The 19,731-nt window shown below is 40.7% G+C and overlaps 1 protein-coding gene across 4 annotated transcripts; it reads left to right on the forward strand.

Annotated features, from left to right (window-relative positions):
* Positions 1 to 2,767: 2,767 nt before the first annotated feature.
* Positions 2,768 to 19,137, forward strand: LOC133405508 (SPRY domain-containing SOCS box protein 4-like). Of its 4 annotated transcripts, XM_061682523.1 has the most exons (5): positions 2,768 to 3,075; positions 5,989 to 6,056; positions 12,242 to 12,258; positions 12,333 to 13,100; positions 17,926 to 19,137. In XM_061682523.1, the coding sequence occupies exons 4-5, from the start codon at positions 12,392 to 12,394 to the stop codon at positions 18,051 to 18,053; spliced, it is 837 nt and encodes a 278-aa protein (XP_061538507.1). In that variant the 5' UTR covers positions 2,768 to 3,075; positions 5,989 to 6,056; positions 12,242 to 12,258; positions 12,333 to 12,391; the 3' UTR covers positions 18,054 to 19,137. The 4 variants fall into 4 exon arrangements, with proteins under 4 accessions (XP_061538507.1, XP_061538506.1, XP_061538509.1 ...); XM_061682522.1 differs by having other exon boundaries at positions 12,242 to 13,100; XM_061682525.1 differs by lacking the exon at positions 12,242 to 12,258.
* The last annotated feature ends 594 nt before the right edge of the window (positions 19,138 to 19,731 follow it).

The raw sequence follows: 19,731 nt of genomic DNA on the forward strand, positions 1-19,731 counted from the left end.
CTCAGAATGTTAAAAATGAATGTTGACTTGGATTCTGAATCACGCAGCAACTTCAGTAACATGATTGCACCAATAGGAGCCAAACAAAATATCACATCACATTGGTTACAGTGGGAGTCAGGTGATACTATGTATTTATACCAAGTGATCTCAAAACAAGCACTCTGCTAACATCACTCGTGCTCATGCAATAACATCCTTGAGACATGGTTGTGTCTCAATAATACACTGTATAAAGGTGGCTCTAAAATTCAGGATATTCCCATTTTAAAATCTTTTTGAAAAATGTTATGTAATTGTTAGCATGTCTGTTTCAATTATTCCGTGAAAGGTGCCAAGCATACAGTATATTCATAAAGAATCAAGGTGAGTTTACAGTAATTTTGTGCAGATAACGACCACCTCCTCGCACAAGAACAAATATATTCACAAGCACAAAAAGTAATTTCTACAGAGGAATAATAATTTCTAATTATTTTCATTGTTACTTTTAATACTACTGCCTTGTTTCCCCATTATATGACTGAAGTAAGCAATTGTTGCATGTTCAAATATGCTACAACCAACAAGTCTCATTCTATCTCATTAGATCTTCATGTTGAGGACCCATATGGAAAGCTTAACCATCCCTTGGCATTTGCTTCGATTTTAACAATGACCTCTCATCTCAGCAAGAAAGCAAACATGCATTGACTCTTAAAAATATTGACTTAGTTCCATTATTATTTATACAAATTGTAAGCGTGTGGAATTCTCAATCACTCACACCAGTGTATGAGCTTAACTCGCAGCATCTCCGTCTCAAACACAATACGTTTGGTAACCAACATTTTAATAACACCCCTTTTTATTATGCAGTACCGTTCTAAACAACTGCAAAGTATAACCACAAAAGTAACATTGTTTAATGCATAATACTATAATAGTAAAATTCAATTTATTTATTTATTTTTTACTGTGTATCCCTTAGATTGAATCTCATGGGATTGTGCTGGTGAACATCAGGTGGTGGTCAATCAGTATAGATCTAGAACAAGAACTAAATCTTGGATTTCAGTGTATCACCTACATAAAATAGGCTGTATGTTGAGTGGAATTTCAACTCTCTCAGGCGCGAGGAGGAAGCATCATGTCCAAAAATTTCAAACCTTGGTTTCATTTGACAAGTGATTTCCAACCTTTATGGAGCAAAGGCACATATTTTACAATTGAAAAATCTCACTAAAAAGTGGATACATTAATTATTCGGGCTGCTTAGCATTTATTTGTTCTGTCTGTCACTATGTCTCACTGACATAAAAAGATTCATTATTTCTTGTAAGTACAATTTTTTTTTGAGCAATTACATAAGATTTTATAATTTCCCACAGCACACCTGAAGGGCGCTCACGGCACACTAATGTCCACACTGGTTGAGAATCACTGCATTAGACCATAACAAAATACAAATACATGTGAGAAAATGTGTTATCATACAATGAAAACAATATTGTACTTTTTGGCCATAATTCCAAAAGGTAGCGCATGTGCTTAGTTCGCTTATGCGTCAAACTCATTTTTGTCACGAGCCACATTATAGTTACGGTTTCACTCAGAGGGCTATTATGAATGTGAATCCATAAACATTTTTAATCATTATTAAAGTTATTATACATATACACAGCCGATTTATGGATAACTGTTTTGAAATCCAAAGGCAGGGATAAGTTTGTTCAACTGTTGTTCAAGTTACTGTTAAAAGGGGTTTTGTAACCCCAAAATGCTTGCAATATGCCAATGTTAATATTTATTACATATGACAATTTGAAATTTTAGTACACATTTGAGCAAGAATCATGGAAGTTGACACACATGATTTGCTTTCGCAGGGCACATAAGATGATGTGGTGGAAAGGATCTGGCTCCGGGGCGCCTTGAGTTTGACACCTGTGGCTTATGATTTTTGGCCTGCTCTGAGCCAAAACACTGCTTTCACTTTGAGTTGACAAACGCTCAACGACTCACAAACTCTCTGAAGAGTTGGATTCATTCGGTTAATCAAAGAATGAACAACACACCGCGTATGAAGCGCAGGGTAGAAAGTAAGCACGCTGTGGACCTTGAGGCCTGTTGTTTGCGCCGGCCGTGGCACATTCATGTGCTGTGAGAGATGATAAGGTGTGCCATAGGAAATTGTCAAATTTCTTTTAATTGGTGCAACATTTGCGATTGGCTGGCGACCGGTTCAGGGTGTACCTCGCCTCTTGACCAGAGTTAGTTGGTATCGGCTCCAGCACGCCCGCGAACCTAGTGACGGTAAGCGGTACGGGAAATGAATGAATGGTTGAAAAGTCCAAAACGTACTTATTTATTACAAATACGGTAATGTACTTACTGTTTTTGTTCACCTATCAATGCGAGCAATTTATATTGACAGGCAGGACAATTAAATGCTCTTCCACTAGATTACAATTAATCTATTAATTTTGGGACATTTTTGTTTGGTGTTGGCTATGGGCCGTAAGATTTATCCTTACGTGAAGAGGCTAATGACTCAGGCAGCCTCGATATTCCATCCCGTATCAAATTTCCGTTGTTAGGTTGTACTCAAAAAGGAAGTTGCCTACATACACATACAAAACAAAAGTAGTGTCTCGCGGTCCCAGCGGAAATGTCTAACGCAATGAATTGCTATCGCTGCAAACATCGCGAGAGGACAACGCGTGAGCGTGACTCCAGCTGACTTTACCGCCAGTCACTTTCTGGCGAGCCGCAACGTGCAGCCAATCAGCGGCAGTGAGGGACACATGGATTGTGAAAATACGAGAATACCGCACACACATACAACGTCTACCGACGAGACAGAGACCTCGGAGAACAAAGAAAACTACTAGATTAGCTTTGCCAGTGTATCTGTTTAGCGGTCTTGTTATCAAGCACGTTTTACGTTTGTTTTCAGGACTTTGTAATTATTATAAGAGGCGTGTTGGGACTTGTTTTTTTTTGTTGTTGTTGTTGAGCAACGGGGAAACTCAATGGTTTGTTGTGACTTCTCCAAGCTGCTTTCTTTATGTCGGAGGACAGCGTCTACTTATGGTAAGTTTAAAAACTCTGCTTTACACGACGACTCATCGAGTGACAAACATGAGATGTTTTTTTCTGAGCTGTTTTCTCCAAACGTACTGATTGTTTGGGGCGCAGTCATTTCCAAACTCCATTTCAGTTCTTCGTCTTTGGGGGGAGGGGGGGGAGAAGAAGAAGAAGCACAAAATCATAATATTAAAAGCGAAAGCGTTTTCTGATATTTGAATACGGATGCATACTTTGGGCATAAAAACTGCCAGTCCATCTATTCTCATACCAGTTGAGCATGTTTTGGTGTAAGTCAGGGGTGTCAAACAATTTTTTTGCCGCGGGCCACATCGCAGTTATGGTTCCACTCGGAGGGCCGTTATGTCTGCAAACCCAAATGATTGCCTCATATTATTACATGTACACAAATTAATGGATAATTACTTTAGAAATCAGAAGACAGTAAAAACTGTTTGTTCAACCACAGTATGAATCAATGTTATTTTAAAATGGGGGTTTGGCAAAAAAAATATTTAAAAGTGAAGCCAATTTGCAATTTTGGTATTTTAGCAAGAAACACAAAGTCGGTGCACACTCTCGCGGGCCACACTCTCGCGTGGCGGGCCAGATCTGTCCCCCGGGCCACAATTTGAAGTTGATTGTGAGTAATAATCTGAAGAAACCCCCAGAGAGAAAGTGTCTTTTTGGTGTAGGGTCGTTGAAATTCAGAGTGACTTCTTTGGTACTGAATGATTATTGCAAAGGGCCATCAGTTTGACACACACACAGCTGATATAACGAATTTGCTCAAATGACTGTTTATGAAATGTGATTCGTGATTATTAATGATATTCATCCATGTGAAGGTACTGTTTATGATGTCGCACATTAACAATAATTTAAGGTAGGAATCATAAATATTGGTGTGCAAGACTTTCTATACATTTCTATGAACAATTTCGAATGGTCACGTCAGGTGTACATATTTTATCTATTGAATAAGAAATAAATACCAATGATGTCTTTTATTGTACATGTAATTTTGAAGTTTATTGCAGATTCATTCGTTTGTTTTCATACGATAACGTTTCATATTACATACTGTATCTGGAGAGATGCGAAAACATGCACAATCAGTCAATTTTTTAGATATTGATATATAGATATCTATTTTAGATAGATATTGAGTTTGGCCCATGACTTTGTCCCAATTTTTCCACTTTGTTCACTGTGAATTTGAGTTTGACAACCCTACTGTAGATGAACGGCTTGACAAAAAAAAAAAAAAAAAACTGTTACTGTACCAAAAATGGCATGTTCCCGACACCAGAGACTTGTGTGTCATATTCCTCTTAAAGTTATCTCTCTCTCTGCGCAGAGCTCTATGTGACAATAGACAGAACTCCTGCCATCATGGCCACCACGTCAATGCATGATCTGGAAATGGTGCCACATGCAACATGGCTGCCAAATGTCAATGCTGGAATGTCACCATATTCAACATGGCTGCCACATAGACACAGGAGGCACATCTGTTGGTTTGCTCGAGTTATATTGTATACCTGTAACTTGGAAATAAATGTCCCATTCTCCTGCCTACATTGCACCACAGCGCCAGTGAACAATAGCGGCCAATTCTGGAACTAAGACTTTTATCAACGTTGATTTAAGTGACAACTGGAAACTGTTTTTGGACAGATGGACTGTTCAGATGCTCAGATATCTGTTAAATTGAGGTTCCACTGCTTTTTTTAATTTTTTGTTGGCCTATTGGAATGTCATATACCGGTAAAATTATTATAAAAATAACCAGATTTCACCATCTGAGTCTGTCATGGAACTGAGCTTGGTCTAGGGGCACATTGTAGGCTTTGGGGTTGTCTGTAACAACTTCCAGCCAGCTGGTGTGGGGGGCACAGCTCCATTTATGAGGGCCACCGGACTTTGTGTTTCAGGTGTGTGAACTGTATTATTTTAGTGGTATGCTTATATTTTGAAGGCATGACTTTACAGGGTACCGGATATGGTGTGCCGATGTTTTCTGAGTATTGCTGAAGGCAGGGGTGGGACCAAGTCATTGCTTTGCAAGTCACATGTAAATCTCAAGTCTTTGCCCTTAAGTCCCGATTCAAGTCCCATGTCGAGACAGGGAAGTCCTAGACTTTGACACTCAAAGTCAAGCCGCAAGTCCTAGACTTTGACTCGGGACTTGCCTGTCTCAATTTGGGACCTGTCTGACTCGACTTAGGACTTCATTTGAGATCTGAGGGCAAACACATCAGACTGACATGTGAATTCCCTTCTTGATTGGCTACATTCTGTTTCACGTCAATATTCACAAAGTCTTGACTTGGTAGTAGTCGGCTTTCCCCACACACGTGAAGATTTTTGGTTGTAAATATTGAACATGATTAATATTTAAGATTGTCAGCCTCGACCCGTTTTGGACCCTATTATCGGGACAAATTTACTCTTAACACTCCTCGGACCAAAGGATAATCTTATAGGGGAACCTTAAAAGGCATACTGTAAGACTGTCTGGCATTTGTCGTCCTTGGTCAGGAAGGGGCAAAATTGAGAAAAGCAGCCTGATTGACTTGTGTGTAGTGGGCCTAAGACAAACTACCTCATCCCCGTGTTGTGGGTGTGTCTGAGAAAAAGACAATTATTTTCAAATTAATATATCCAAATGTTACATAAAATCAATTTCATGTTTCATGCTGAAAGTTAGGATATAAAATGAGCGTAGCTGTAAAAATGAATACAATTACGTGATCCCTATTTGATATCTGTAGGACTTGTTGCTCTCAATACCTCAAAACAAGGTGTTGTATTTAATGTAAGTTATGCAGTTTCTTTAAAGGAAGAAGGTCTAAGTTATGCAATCTGTGAAATGTTGCAGTATAATACAAGTTTTCTTTGGCTTCTCTGTTCCAGGGTGACTCACCATCCTGACACAATGAAATTCTGAACCGTACCTGAGAATTCTGCAGGCAAATGTCAAGGTATCCATCAAGTGAAGCTCAGCTATTAGATTGCTATACAAGTTGCTCATGAAAAAATTGAAGCAGAATTTTTTTTTTGTAACTAGGGCTGCACGATATTTTGTTTGAGCATTATCGCGATGTACCTGTGCGCAATAGTCTCATCGCAGGGTCTGCTGTGATGTTGGAGTACTGTAATATTTAGTGAATCAACAATATTAAAAATGACCAAAAGATGGACCTGTCTGGACCTGCTGCATTTCCTATTTTGCTCTTCAGAATGAAACGAAGCGGCAGGTGCGTGCAGAGACACTGCGTAAATGGGAGGGAATGTGTTCTTTTGTAATCAATCTTCTGTACCGCTTTATCCTCACAAGGGTCACTGGTGTGCTGGAACCTATCCCAGCTAACTTCGGGCGAGAGGCATGGTACACCCAGAAATGGTCGCCAGCCAATTACAGGGCACATATAAACAAACAACCATTCGCGCACACATTCACATTTGAGGGGAATTTAGAGTTTCCAATAAACCTGCCATGCATGTTTTTGGGATGTGGGAGGAAACCAAAGTGCCCGGAGAAAACTCACGCAGGCATGGGGAGAACATGCAAACACCACACAAGTGGGGCTGGGATTTGAACCCCGGTCCTCAGAACTGTGCGGCAGATGTGCTAACCAATCGCCCACTGTGCAGATGTGCTAACCAGTCGTTCTTTTGTAATACAGTACGTAATTGTAAAAATGGATTACTAGGATAGTTATTTGTTTCAGAATGCTTTAGTTAAAATACTGTACTATCACACTGATTATTGTGGAATTTATTTTGGTTTGTAATATAAGAATAGATCAATTATTTTGTTAGTATAGCCACCCAGAGCTGCGAGGAATGCAAAGTTATCAATGTCCTTTCACCATTGTTCCTGTCATACTATGTTGCGTGTTTTTGTTTTAATTCGTCATTGGAAAAAACAACATTCAAACAAGTTTTTCCTCATGTTTTTTTAGATTGGAGGTCGAAAGTTGCAGCTGGCTACTAGTGTGGACTTGAATGGGTGGCAACAATGGGGAAATACAATTGCAGTATTTTGAGGGTAATAGGACATCAGCAACATATTGGGGCCCCCAAGAACCACATGAGTACCCTGTGGGCCGGTTCTAAAAATAGCTCAGTCAGTGTTAATGGCTATGAAAATGGGACATTGGGATTTCCCAGGAAAGTTGTCGAACTGATCATTTGAAAATGTAAACGAAGCGATCTAGATAAATAGTGTTGCATATTGATGTTTCCTAACCGTTTCAAGTTTTTGTTGGTAATTATTGAAAAATCATTAACATGATCAGTGTCTTCACAAAGATTAATATATTTATGATTGCATAATTAAGTTTATTTTGAGGCGGCACAGTGGGCAACTGGTTAGAGCATCTGCCTCACAGATCTGAGGACCGGGGTTCAATCCCCGGCCTCGCCTGTGTGGAGTTTGCATGTTCTCCCCGTGCCTGCGTGGGTTATTTCCGGGAACTCCGGTTTTGTCCCACATCCCAAAAACATGCATCGTAGGTTAATTGAAGTCTCTAAATTGCCCCTAGGTGTGAATGTGAGTGCGAATGGTTGTTTGTTTAGGTGTGCCCTGCGATTGGCTGGCAACCAGTTCAGGGTGTACCCCGCTTCCTGTCCGATGATGGCGGAGATAGGCTCCAGCACTCCCGCGACCCTCGTGAGGATAAGCGGCTCAGAAAATGGATGGGTGGAAGTTTATTTTGAGCAAATTTGTTCATGCATGAGTGTGTATCAAAATGGTAGCCCTTCGCATTAAATACAGACCCTTTCCTAAAAATTTTAATATCATGGAAAATTTTATTTAGTTCCATAATTACATAGTTTCCTTCACAGTATTCAAATGTTTTTGAATTCCTGATTTTGTGGGTTTTATGAGCTGGTTGAACTTTTTGGCCATATTCCAAATGGTATGTTTGGCACAAACACAATCCTGTTTATTGCCAAAAGCACAGCATATCTACAAGTGAAGCATGGTGGTTGCATCATGCCTTGGGGCTACTTTCTTTAGCTGGAACTGGGGCCTCATTTAAGGGAAATATAACGGTTCCAAATACCAGTCAGTGTAAGCACAAACCGTTCAGGTTTATGCTCGAAAGCAAAAAAAATGTCAGGAAAAGCCAACTAGACCATCTGGACTTTATTTGGGGTTAATTAGAGGCAGTTTAAATGGTGGTGGTTGTGTGCTGGCTCCCATTTAACAGGAGTATCAATGTGATTGGTTAATTCTAAACATCAGCCACATCGCAGCTATGTAGTAAGTGGGTCTCCCAGCTTGTGCAAACGCATTATTTCAGTTGTTTATTTTTACTTCCCCTGGCCTCACGAGATTAAAAAAAAAAAAAAACGAGATGAGGGCTGTCACTATCAAATCTTTTGAGAAACAATTAGCCTATCGACAATTCAATTTTATTATTATTATTTTTTTAAACAGATGTTATAGAGCCAAATAATTGTTGCTGTTGCCGGATATCTAATTTATCTAAGTGTGCTTGAGCCACCTCATCTGTGTAAACGTGTACTTTGGAAATGACAATGTCCTGTTTCTGTGAGTTCTGTCTGAAAGGGACAGGAGAATAAATCCTGACTACCATTAGGCCTCTCCACCAATTTATAGAAGACTGTTTCAAAGCGGGTATGAAGTAGCTTCCCTGGGACTAAAAGTGTGCTCCTCTCAAAGCCCTCTTCTTCCCCCTCCCTCTGAGCCTTTCTCTCTCTGCACGGCTCCTTCCAGCAGCTGTTTTCTTATGTTAACTGGGAAGCCAGGCTGTTTTTCTCTCTTTGCATCACTAGCTGGAACTTACTGACTCACAACGCACACACACACACACACACACACACACACACACACACACACACACTCTGCTGTCTCTGTCCTATCCCACAATCATCTTGCTGTTGACTGTTTACTGACCTCCTTTTGGACTGAGGACTCGTATTCCCACTCTTTCACTTGGCATCTATGATTGTGTGTTCACATTTCTGTGTGAGAGGCCTCTGACTGCTCGGTAAAATGCTTTCATGGTAAGCTGTCGTTTCACAGACCTTGTTTCTGATGCTTTCTGTTGTGCAAAATTTTCTCACGTTTCCCAATTCTCTGCCATCTTAAATATTGCTGGACTTATGACCTGAGCTTTTCCTGTATGCTACAGTGTTCCCAGGGTCTTTCAGTCCTCACCTATTGAGTTATTTCCAACACTGACATTTTGGAAGAAGTTTTAAGTAGGGGTGGGTGATATTGGCAAAAAAATTTTTTTAAAACAAAATATTTTTTTATGATTTGACTATATATATATATATATATATCCTTACTTCCCAGGACATTTATTGCTAGACAGATTTTCAGAACAACAGCTCTTGTTTATTTTGTAATGTGCTTCAGATGTACATCTACTGCAAAACATTGCACAAGAATATTGTCTGGCAATATTTAACAATTAATAATTTCAATTTATGTCCAGGCTGTATACAGGAGAATATGCCAAATCAGATTTGTGCAATAGTATTTTAGTTAAGCTTTTGTAGCAAAACAAAAACAATTAAGATGCCAATCAAATAGATAGTGTGTGCTGTAGTGACAATCATACAAATTTGGCTAGAACACTGCAGAAAGAAATGTAGTTGATGGCGTACTTTGTCTTGCTGACGTTTACTTGTTTTGTCATATGGTATGTGTTAGCTAAATGACTCTGCGAGGGTTTTCTGAATGTGTTGTGCAGATTTATGTATCTTTCCTTTAGCGGTAGTCATGAGATTAACAACATTTTACATATTCCTCATACTCAGGGTTGGAAGGCTTACTTTAGGAATGTATTCCGATACATACAGCTTGTAGTTTCCCATGACGATGACAATATGTGACGTCATGACCGGGGAATCTTTTCCTTGTGACACGTTTAGCACCTGTGTTTAAATAAGCAAAGCAGTGATTTATCGGTGACGGGATAGTGAGATATTCCCTCACTGTGCGGCAGTAAGGCTATGCTAGCTAGCTCCTCCATTAGCTGACTGTCGGGATGACTTTACAGCGCAGTTTTCTTTGTAAAGTGGTTACGATCAAAACAGCACCATCCATTCTCCATTCTCTTCGTTTCACTTTTAAACTGGTCGCGTTTGGGATGCCAGCACATACATTGAGTGGCCTGTGTCATTTTCTTGTTAGCCAACAAAAAAATATATAGTCCCCTCCAAAATTGTTGGTATGGTCATTTATTTTGTTTTTGTTGTATACTGAAGACATTTGGGTTTTAGATCAAAAGACAAATATGAGACAAAAGTTCAGAATTTCAGTTTTCATTTCATGGTCTTTACATCTAGATGTGTTAAACAACTCAGGACCTTTTGTTTGAAGCCACCCACTTTTCAAGTGACTAAAAGTATTGGACAGACAGACATGATAAAGTTAACCTAAAGTGAATAACATTTAATATTTGGTGGCATAACCCTTACTTGCAATAACTGCATCAAGCCTGCGACCCATTGACTTCACCAGACTGTTGCATTCTTCATTAGAAATGCTTTTCCAGGCCTTCACTGCAGCCTCTTTCAGTTCTTGTTTGTTTCTGGGGGTTTCTCCCTTCAGTCTCCCCTTCAGGAGGTAAAATCAATGTGCTCTATTTGGTTACGGTCCGGTGAATGACTTGGCCAGTCTAAGACCTTCCATTCCCCCCCCGATGAAGTCCTTTGTTGTGTTGGCAGTGTGTTTTGGAGCATTGTATGATGAAGCTTCTCCCTTTTTAGTTTGGATGCATTTTTCTGTAAACTGCCAGACAAAATAGTTTTGTAGACTTCAGCATTCATTCTGCTGCTACCATCACGAGGTAAATCATCAATAAAGACTAGTGAGTCTGTTCCAGAAGTAGCCATGCAAGCCCAAGCCATGACATTACCGCCACCATGCTTCACAGATGAGCTTGTGTGTTTTGGATCATAAACAGATTGTTTCTTTCTCCATACTTTGGCCTTTCCATCATGTCCATTACAATCTACACCAATCATGTGTATATCTCTCTCTCTCTCTCTCTCTCTCTCTCTCTCTCTCTCTCTCTCTCTCTCTCTCTCTCTCTCTCTCTCTCTCTCTCTCTCTCTCTCTCTCTCTCTCTCTCTAATGCTCAAAACTACTTTGTCTCTCTCTTTACAGAATTTCTCTTTCACCTCTAGGTCACATTCTACCTGTGGGGCATAGCCACTAATCACATGATACATAACAACCTCAATTTCAGGTTTCAGCCTCATCACTGGATCTGACACCATTTTCACCTCCAAGACATTCGTAGCTATCGCTTCCTTTAAAATACCTCCTATTCAATTTCTCTTCCATTTACACAATGGTAAATGGATTTGAACCCTGCCCCTAAGCTTCTAGCCTAACTGCCTTTCCACATGCTCTCCTGGATACAGAATATATTAACATTTCTCCTAATCCTAATGTCAACCAACTCTCGATTTTTTTCCTGTCATAGTCCCAAAATTCCAAGTCCCCACATTCAGTTCGAGGCTCTGTGCTTTCCTCCTCTGTTTCTGCCTAAGAACTTGCTTTCCACCTTTTCTTTGTCTTCGACCCACAATAGCTGAATTTCCACTGTCACCTTGTATTATAACAGCGCCGGTGGTGTATGTTGTTAACCTGGGCCACGACCAATCTGGTATGGAATTCTATGGATGAACGTTCATATTTGTTAGGCAAAGTTTTAAGCCACATGGCCTTCCTGACTCAATCCTCTGCATTTATCAGGGTTTGGGGTTGGCCTACAGTTTGCACTGGCTTGTGCCCCCAATTGGGCTGCATTTTTGTCATTTCCCAATGTACAGTGAAATATGGTGTTTGTTTGCGTACATGCGTGAGTACAAGTACATTGTTAATTTGGGGTGTTTGAGGGTGTTCTATAGCAAGAAAAAAGGAGCAGTGGTTACTTGATGCTATTAGGAGCTCATTTGATTGACTCAGATGATGCATATTTTTCATTTTAATTGTGTGAATGGGTAAATTAGGTAACTTAAAAGTGCTTACATGGAATTTAAAAATACATCTCATCTAGAAGGGTAAATAATTGATTATTTGACAGCAAATAATGGTGAAATGTTTTTTTTTCTGATTAATTGCAAGTGATCAGTTCACTGTGTGTAAATTTGTGCTCTGTCTGTGTTTCAGGAGTCACATTCTCCCAGGTAGAAGAGTATTAATGTGTTCAACTGCATCTGTTCCAATGAGTTAACGTCAGGCTATATCATTTACTCATTAGGATCGTGAGGACATTGGTCCCTCTCTCCACTCTTCTGTCTCCCTTAAAAGCACCTCACTATGGGCCAGAAGATTGCACTGAGCATTAAGTCAGTGGATGTACCTGAGGACCCTTTATACAGCCCAGTGCGACGTGAACTGCAAGGCCCAGATTTCTGCCGGCCACCCAGACTGGATTTACTGCTGGACATGCCCCCAGCCAGTCCTGAGACTCAGCTACACCACGCCTGGAACCCTGATGATCGGTCTCTCAATGTCTTTGTTAAAGAAGATGAGAAGTTGACATTCCACAGACACCCAGTAGCCCAGAGCACAGACTGTATCCGAGGCAAAGTGGGCTACACCAGGGGCCTCCATGTTTGGAAGATACACTGGCCAGCAAGACAAAGAGGCACCCATGCTGTTGTAGGAGTGGCCACAGTTGAAGCACCTTTACACTCAGTGGGCTACACTGCTTTAGTGGGATCAGATGCAGAGTCCTGGGGCTGGGACCTGGGACGAAACAGACTTTACCATGATGGAAGAAATCAGCCAGTTTCTTCGACAGCGCCCACATACCCCTGCTTCCTTGAGCCAGATGAGTCCTTTGTGCTCCCAGACTCCCTGGCAGTAATACTTGATATGGATGAGGGCTCACTGAGCTTCATGGTAGACGGACAGTACCTGGGAGTAGCGTTTAGAGGGCTAAAAGGCAAGCAACTGTATCCCATCGTCAGTTCTGTGTGGGGACACTGTGAAGTGACGATCCGCTACGTCAATGGACTCGATCGTAAGTTCAACACTGACACAAACACACCGCTACAAAGACAAGCTATACATGTTAAAGGCAGCTGCCATGGGATTAGTTGTGCATTGTCATTTACCGTCTATGATTTACGTTTTTAACATGCACAAATTAATTACTATGTAAAAGGTCGTCTTGACACTTGTCTGTTTGTCCTGCATTTTATGTCTGATTTGGTTCTATGTAGTTATAATAGCATGCATGTATTGTAGAAAGTGGGACACCCCTTCCTTTAATATAATTATAAATGGTATTAGTTGTGCCGGAACGGTGGACGACTGATTAGCAGATCTGCCGCACAGTTCTGGGGACCGGGGTTCAAATCCCGGCCCCGCCTGTGTGGAGTTTGCATGTTCTCCCCGTGCCTGGGTGGGTTTCCTGCGGGCACTCCGATTTCCTCCCACATCCCCAAAACATGCGTGGTAGGTTGATTGAGGAGTCTAAATTACCTGTAGGTGTGAATGTGAGTGCGGGTGGTTGTTTGTTTCTCTGTGCCCTGCGATTGGTTGGCGACCGGTTCAGGGTGTACCCCGCCCGGAGATAGCTGGGTTAGGATCCAGCAGCCCGCGACCCGAGTGAGGATAAGCGGTAAAGAAAATGAATTGTTTGTTTGTTTTTTTGGACTGCTGAACTTTGTTCAACATTTAATTATGAACTGAACTACCGTAATTTCTCGTGTATAATGCACCCCCCCCCCCCCCCCCCCCCCCCCCCAAAAAAAGTAAATAGTGCACATTATACATGGGTATCGGGGCAACTGGAAAAAAAACTTTCACATTTTATAAATGTATGAAAAAGCTGTACAATATCAAGTCTCTACCAAAAAGAACAACACTAAAAACTGTAGTGTCAATGAGTTAAAAAAAAATCTACAAACTTTTGCCAGGCCACTGTGTGTTTGTGGACTAGCTAATGTTGAATTCATTTTTGTCTGTACATATTATTCCTGCAGCTTTAGTGAGACACTGTTATATGAAGGCGCCCTCAAAAAGTATTCCTGCAGCTGGAAATTAAGAAACATCTTGGCTGGCTACCTTGCTATAATATAAATATCAATAAACAGAACTACTGGAAATTGTAAGGATCTGTCTGCAGGAGCTCATTCATGTCGGAAGAGGAAACACGACCGACTGCTCTCCAGGGTCCCTGTTGCCCAGTTTGTTATTGTTGCTGTTATATTGACAATCTTCATGCCAACAAGCCTTGTGGCACCTCAGCTAATGACATGATGAGTTAAACTAAACTGAAGGAAACCGACCAGAAAAAAGGAGCATTCCACAAACTGATTACTGCCATCCTCTTTTGTGAGTGAACCCCATTTGACTTTTGACTTGTGCATTCTGCTCTCCTTTTGACTGACTTCTTCTTTTCCATGGTTCTTTTCATCACCAATCTTATTCTACTGTAGTTTTTCTTGTTTCTGTTTATACGCTCTGTTGTAATTGTTGTTGTGGAGACTTTCTGGAATTTGCATGAGTGTGATGTAATATTTTGCGCATGGTAACCTTGGTGGAGCTTTTTAATGACCTAATGACCAAGTAGTTGAGTGTATTCTTTTATTCATCTCTCTAAAGTCCAAAGATTTCAGGGTTTATGTAACTCCATAACAACCCTACCATCAAATTGATGGTAGCAGATAGTAATCTGCCTCTCTGTGCAACAATTAAGTGATACCACAGATACAAACTCGGATATTAGTGGTTGAAATTAGGATTCTTTTGGCATTTGTGACATTATTCTGGCCTATACTCTGTCGTCTTTCCTTATCTTTTCTATCTTATTTTTTTAATTTACAGTAAACCTGTGGGCAATAGGCTCTGCCTCTTCATCAAAAACGTATACACTGACCAGAAAATTAAATGACCACACTCTTTGCATGATGGTCAAATTACATACACAACCCTACTCATGGCACACTGTGATAGTTGGTATGGTTTTCGGTAGGCTTTACACGATCAGGATTTTTGGGACCGATCAGTTTTTTTAAAACCGATCACTGATCCGATCACAAGATGGAGCAATGTGTCTATTTAAATGACTTGTTCATTTACTGTATATACTTGTGTACTGTATACTGAGTATCTTCAAAAATATGAAATACGATTCAACAGAACGCCGGCATTTTTACTACAAATGTTAGTCACTAGCTTGCTAGGTTTCGGAATGTTTTGTTGCCCGTTTGCGAGCCCTAAACTGTTTTTCCGACTTTGCTGTATAGTTTCTCTTTGCAATGTTAATTTCTTTAGTCAGCTGGTTTCTATCTCGATTATACAGGGCCATGTCCCCGCTTTGATATGCGTCCTCCTTAGCTTGGCGAAGTTTCTTAAATTTGGCAATGAACCACGGCTTGTTGTTGTTGAATGTGCGAAATGACTTTGTTGGTACACACACACCTCTTCACAGAAAACTGATATAGGATGTGACAGTCTCCGTATATTCATCCAGGCTGCCAGCTGAATTTTCAAAGATACTCCAGTCTGTGCAGTCTAAAGAGCTTTGAAGTTCCATCTTTGCTTCATTGGTCCACTTTTTCATTGTTTTCACTGTAGGCTTCCCGCATTTAAGTTCTTGCCTGTATGTCGGTGAAGTGAATTAAGCAGTGATCAGACGAGCCCAGTGCTGCACGCGGTATAGCACGGTATCCGTTATTTAGCGTAGTATAGCAGTGGTCTAAAATGTTATTAGTTGTTATTAATGTTATATATTACATATATATTATGTGCTGCTTGTATTTAGGGAGTTCGTGATTGAGTGTAGGTTTGTTAAAGTCCCCGAGAATAATGTGGGGTGAGTCCGGGTGTTTTTTTTTTTCAATTTCCTTTTACTTGTTCGGCAAGCATTAGCTGTGCGGCGTTCGTGTTAGCTTGACGCGTAATGTAGACACCAGCGAGAATGAATGATGCGAACTCACGAGGCGAGTAGAATGGCTTACAGTTCAAAAACAGCGACTCTAAATGCGGGCTGTAGTGTGTGCTGAACTTCGTGACGTCCGTACACCATTTTTCGTTGATATAGAAGCATCTCCCGCCGCATTTTGTTTTCCCCGATGATTCCATGTCGCGGTCTGCCCGGTGAAGATGGAAGCCGGGAAGCATGATGGCGCCATCGGGTACAGCCTCACAAAGCCAAGTCTCCGTAAAGCACATGGCAGCGGAACGTCCGATGTCTTTACTGGTCTTTATCAGAAGATGAAGCTCATCCATTTTGTTGGGTAGGGAGCGTAGATTCGCGAGGTGGATCGACAGAAACGCCAATCTGTACCCTCTCTTGCGGAGCTTCACCTGCATGCCGGCTCGCTTCCCTCTGTGGCGCCGCCTCCATGCGCCAAAGACTGCGTTCGCTGCTCCGGTGAGTAACTCAGGGAAAAAAACTGAACGGATTTGTGAAGGTTGGTGAAACAAAGTCCGGAGTAGCCTCCTTGATGGTTAGCAAGTCTCCCCTTGTTTAAGTGAGTCATGTAATGTCTCCAAAGACGAACGAAAATCACAAAAACAATACTTGAGAGCGCGTACCTGAGGCGTCCACACGGATAGGCTCCATCTTGATACCTCAAGCAATCCTTGAATGAAAGTCCTCTCCCGAGTACCGGTGCTGACCACCACGTTTTTCCTTATTTTATTATTTTTTCCCCCCACCCAATAAATTTGTGCGATCTATTGTTGTTGTCGTCGCCATGGTAACAAGTGTATCCGGTCGCGTTTGAGTCAACAAGATAAAGCCCAGTGATCGTAAAAGACTGGATGCGGTGGTATCGGAATATTGCAATAGTCTGACATAGTGCAGTCGTGAAAGACCAAATTTTTCTTGTAGACTGATCCACGCATTACATGTTGTCAAGTTCATTGTGTGATCTGGGAATGTTTCTTGAACCTAATCATGCAGGTACTTCTGTCTTCAGTTCATATTGCATGTTTTGTCTTTTTGGTGGAAACAACCTTTGATATAGCCTGTAAGTGTGCGTGTGGTTACATCAAATATTTGGGCACTTGCATTCTCAAGCTCAAAGTGTGCCAAGTGTCTGTCATGTCAGGGTCTGAGATTAATAAGGAGGCAGTCACACAGTGCAAATTCAATATGCAGTCTATGGACCTGCTGTTTGTGTCTAGCATTGTTAGAAGATATTATAGAACATAATCATACCTTTTTGAAGTTAGCCTTATAAGACAGTAAAGCCACTTCAGTTCAACTTTTTCTTCACTAAATCCAGTGAATCTCTTTCTATCAGTTTACCCTCTACCACATGTGCCAGAATTTCCTTGTGAGACAGAAGCTTGTGTCAGTTGGTTTTCTGTGGTCAAAATACACAGCTATCCATTTACATTTGGCTGTCCTGTGTGATTTATATGTTCCTTATTTATTGTTTAGTTACGATACAAATGTGTATAATGTAGGGCTGTCAATCGAGCAAAATGTTTAATCCCTATTAATCACATGGTTTCCAGTTATCTCACTATTTTAAGTTTTTAATTCTCTTGTCAACAAATGAGCCGACCAATATGCTTGCCGTATGCAAATATTCATTGCAACATATTCAATTCAAGCCCAACAAGAAACAAGATGGACACGTGATGTGTTACTGTTATCGTACTGTAACTGTAAAGAATTTTTTAGGAACAGAACACTCAACAAAGCGTAGTACAAGGCCAATTAAGGGTCATGTGTTCATCACGCAATTAAAAAACAATTGCGTTATCGACAGCCCGAGTACAATGATATTTTATTGGCCAGGAAATCAGTTTGTTGGTTAAATTCTTACCAATTTGTAGTTGGGACTCCCTAACTGTACCCGAACCATGTTTCTCTTTTACAGCGGAACCCCTCCCTCTCGTGCATCTATGCAGAAGAGTCGCTCGCCTGGCTCTGGGTAGGGAGCGCATCCATCACATCGACGCTCTCCCGCTGCCTCAGACTCTCAAGAACTACCTCCAGTACCAGTGACAATGTACACACTCACACAAGTGTGGGAGGCACACACAAGTTATTGTTACGACAACCCTCCAAACTGAACTGGAGTTTAAAAAAAAAAAAAAAAGGTATCAGCCGACGATGTCAACAAGGACGTTGATTGTTACAAGAGGCTAAACATAAATATGATATGAACGATAGTGCTTTTAATCTCCGGGTTCTTGTCTTTTTTTTTTTTTTTTTTTTTAAAGAAACAACGGTCTTCTGCTCTTCACTGACTCATCCAAATGAGTCAAATGAACATACCTCAAGGCCTTCATTGGTATAGTTTTAGGAGAGTTGATTTTGGCAGACAATACCAGCTTGTATACAGTTTCTCATTTAGTAGTATGAGAAAGTGTATCCAAACCTTATACTGCCACTTTGTTCTCCACAGACTTTGTGGAAGCATTCATGCAGATTAACGTGTTGATATTTTTTCTAGTCACACGGGTTGCACATGAATAACATCAAGCCACAGGAAACGGAGATTAAGCAAGAACATGGTCCAACCACACCTGCTTCCATTTTCAGTTATGTCCACATTGTAGTACACTTGGACTAAATGCATACAATAAATTGCTGTAATTGCCTTCAGGCACACAAATATTGCCACTTTTGTAAAATTCTAATCACAGTCTTCCCTACGTCCCACTTTGTTCTCACATTTTTATGTTGCTCATTTAATCTAATTTGATGAACTCAAAAGGACTGTGACATGCTTGCTCCTCAGTCACCGATTTGAAAGTCTTTAACTTTGGCATCTAATGTGCCTGCTTTTAAGACATTAGAAACAGAAAAAGCACCTGACACTTTTTTTTTTTTTTTTTTTTTTTTTTTCTCCCCCCCCCCCAAGTGTTAATATCAGTTTTAAATGCTGATTTTCTATCATTACATGTTCTTAAATTTGTGGGTTTCAGCCCTAATCTAAGTTGTAAAACTATCGTGAAATATTTTTTCTGCACATTTTGAGATTTGTCTGCAGGGCAGGATGTCTCGCAGGGATCTTGAAGACTTTTACGGAATGAGTCTTTTAAACGTGAATGAGAATAAACTTGGCTAAACTCATACCTCCTTACAATGTGTGCTCTTTCAATATCATGATGTCATTTCACACAACCATGCGATTCAAGTTATAGTAGTTAATAGACGTTTGTTGGAACGCACTTGTCAACATGGAGAAGTTCTGACTTAATGGTGAAATAAAACACTTGTTTTCTTTCCACCTTCTGTTTTATAAGACATTAATTTTGGCTTTAAGTTTCATAATCATTTTTAGGAAGTCAATAGGTCATAAATCCCTCGACTGAATCACCGCACACCCATTTGTGGCCTCCAAAATGTTAAGATCTTTTTCCACTGTACTTAGCACAGCGCCGTGCTTAGAACAACCCATTCATTGTTTATGTGCTATTGTGGCGCAACAACACAGCGCTGGTGTGGAGGATGGCCACGAGGTGGGCCTTGTTGAAGCCACATGCTGCATTTGTTTTGGTCGGGTCAGCACATCCATTTCGGGACTTGTCGCCATGCCAACTGTACACAGACAGTCATTGGGTCACTGAGAGTTCATTGCTATGAGCACAATTTTCAACTTTGTTTTTGGGTCAGTAAGTTGTTAACACTTTCCTAGGTCTAGGAGCCAGCGATAAACATTTGATTTAATTTTATG

The sequence above is a fragment of the Phycodurus eques genome, chromosome 7 (assembly GCF_024500275.1).
Source record: "Phycodurus eques isolate BA_2022a chromosome 7, UOR_Pequ_1.1, whole genome shotgun sequence".
NCBI lineage: Eukaryota > Metazoa > Chordata > Actinopteri > Syngnathiformes > Syngnathidae > Phycodurus > Phycodurus eques.

What these genes read in the sequence shown, in the direction of transcription:
- LOC133405508 (XM_061682522.1), top strand. Translation starts at nt 12,392, where the DNA reads ATGGGCCAGAAGATTGCACTGAGCATTAAGTCAGTGGATGTACCTGAG. An exon ending in CTACGTCAATGGACTCGATC is followed by an intron (nt 13,101 to 17,925) that starts GTAAGTTCAACA and finishes TCTCTTTTACAG; the next exon opens with CGGAACCCCTCCCTCTCGTG.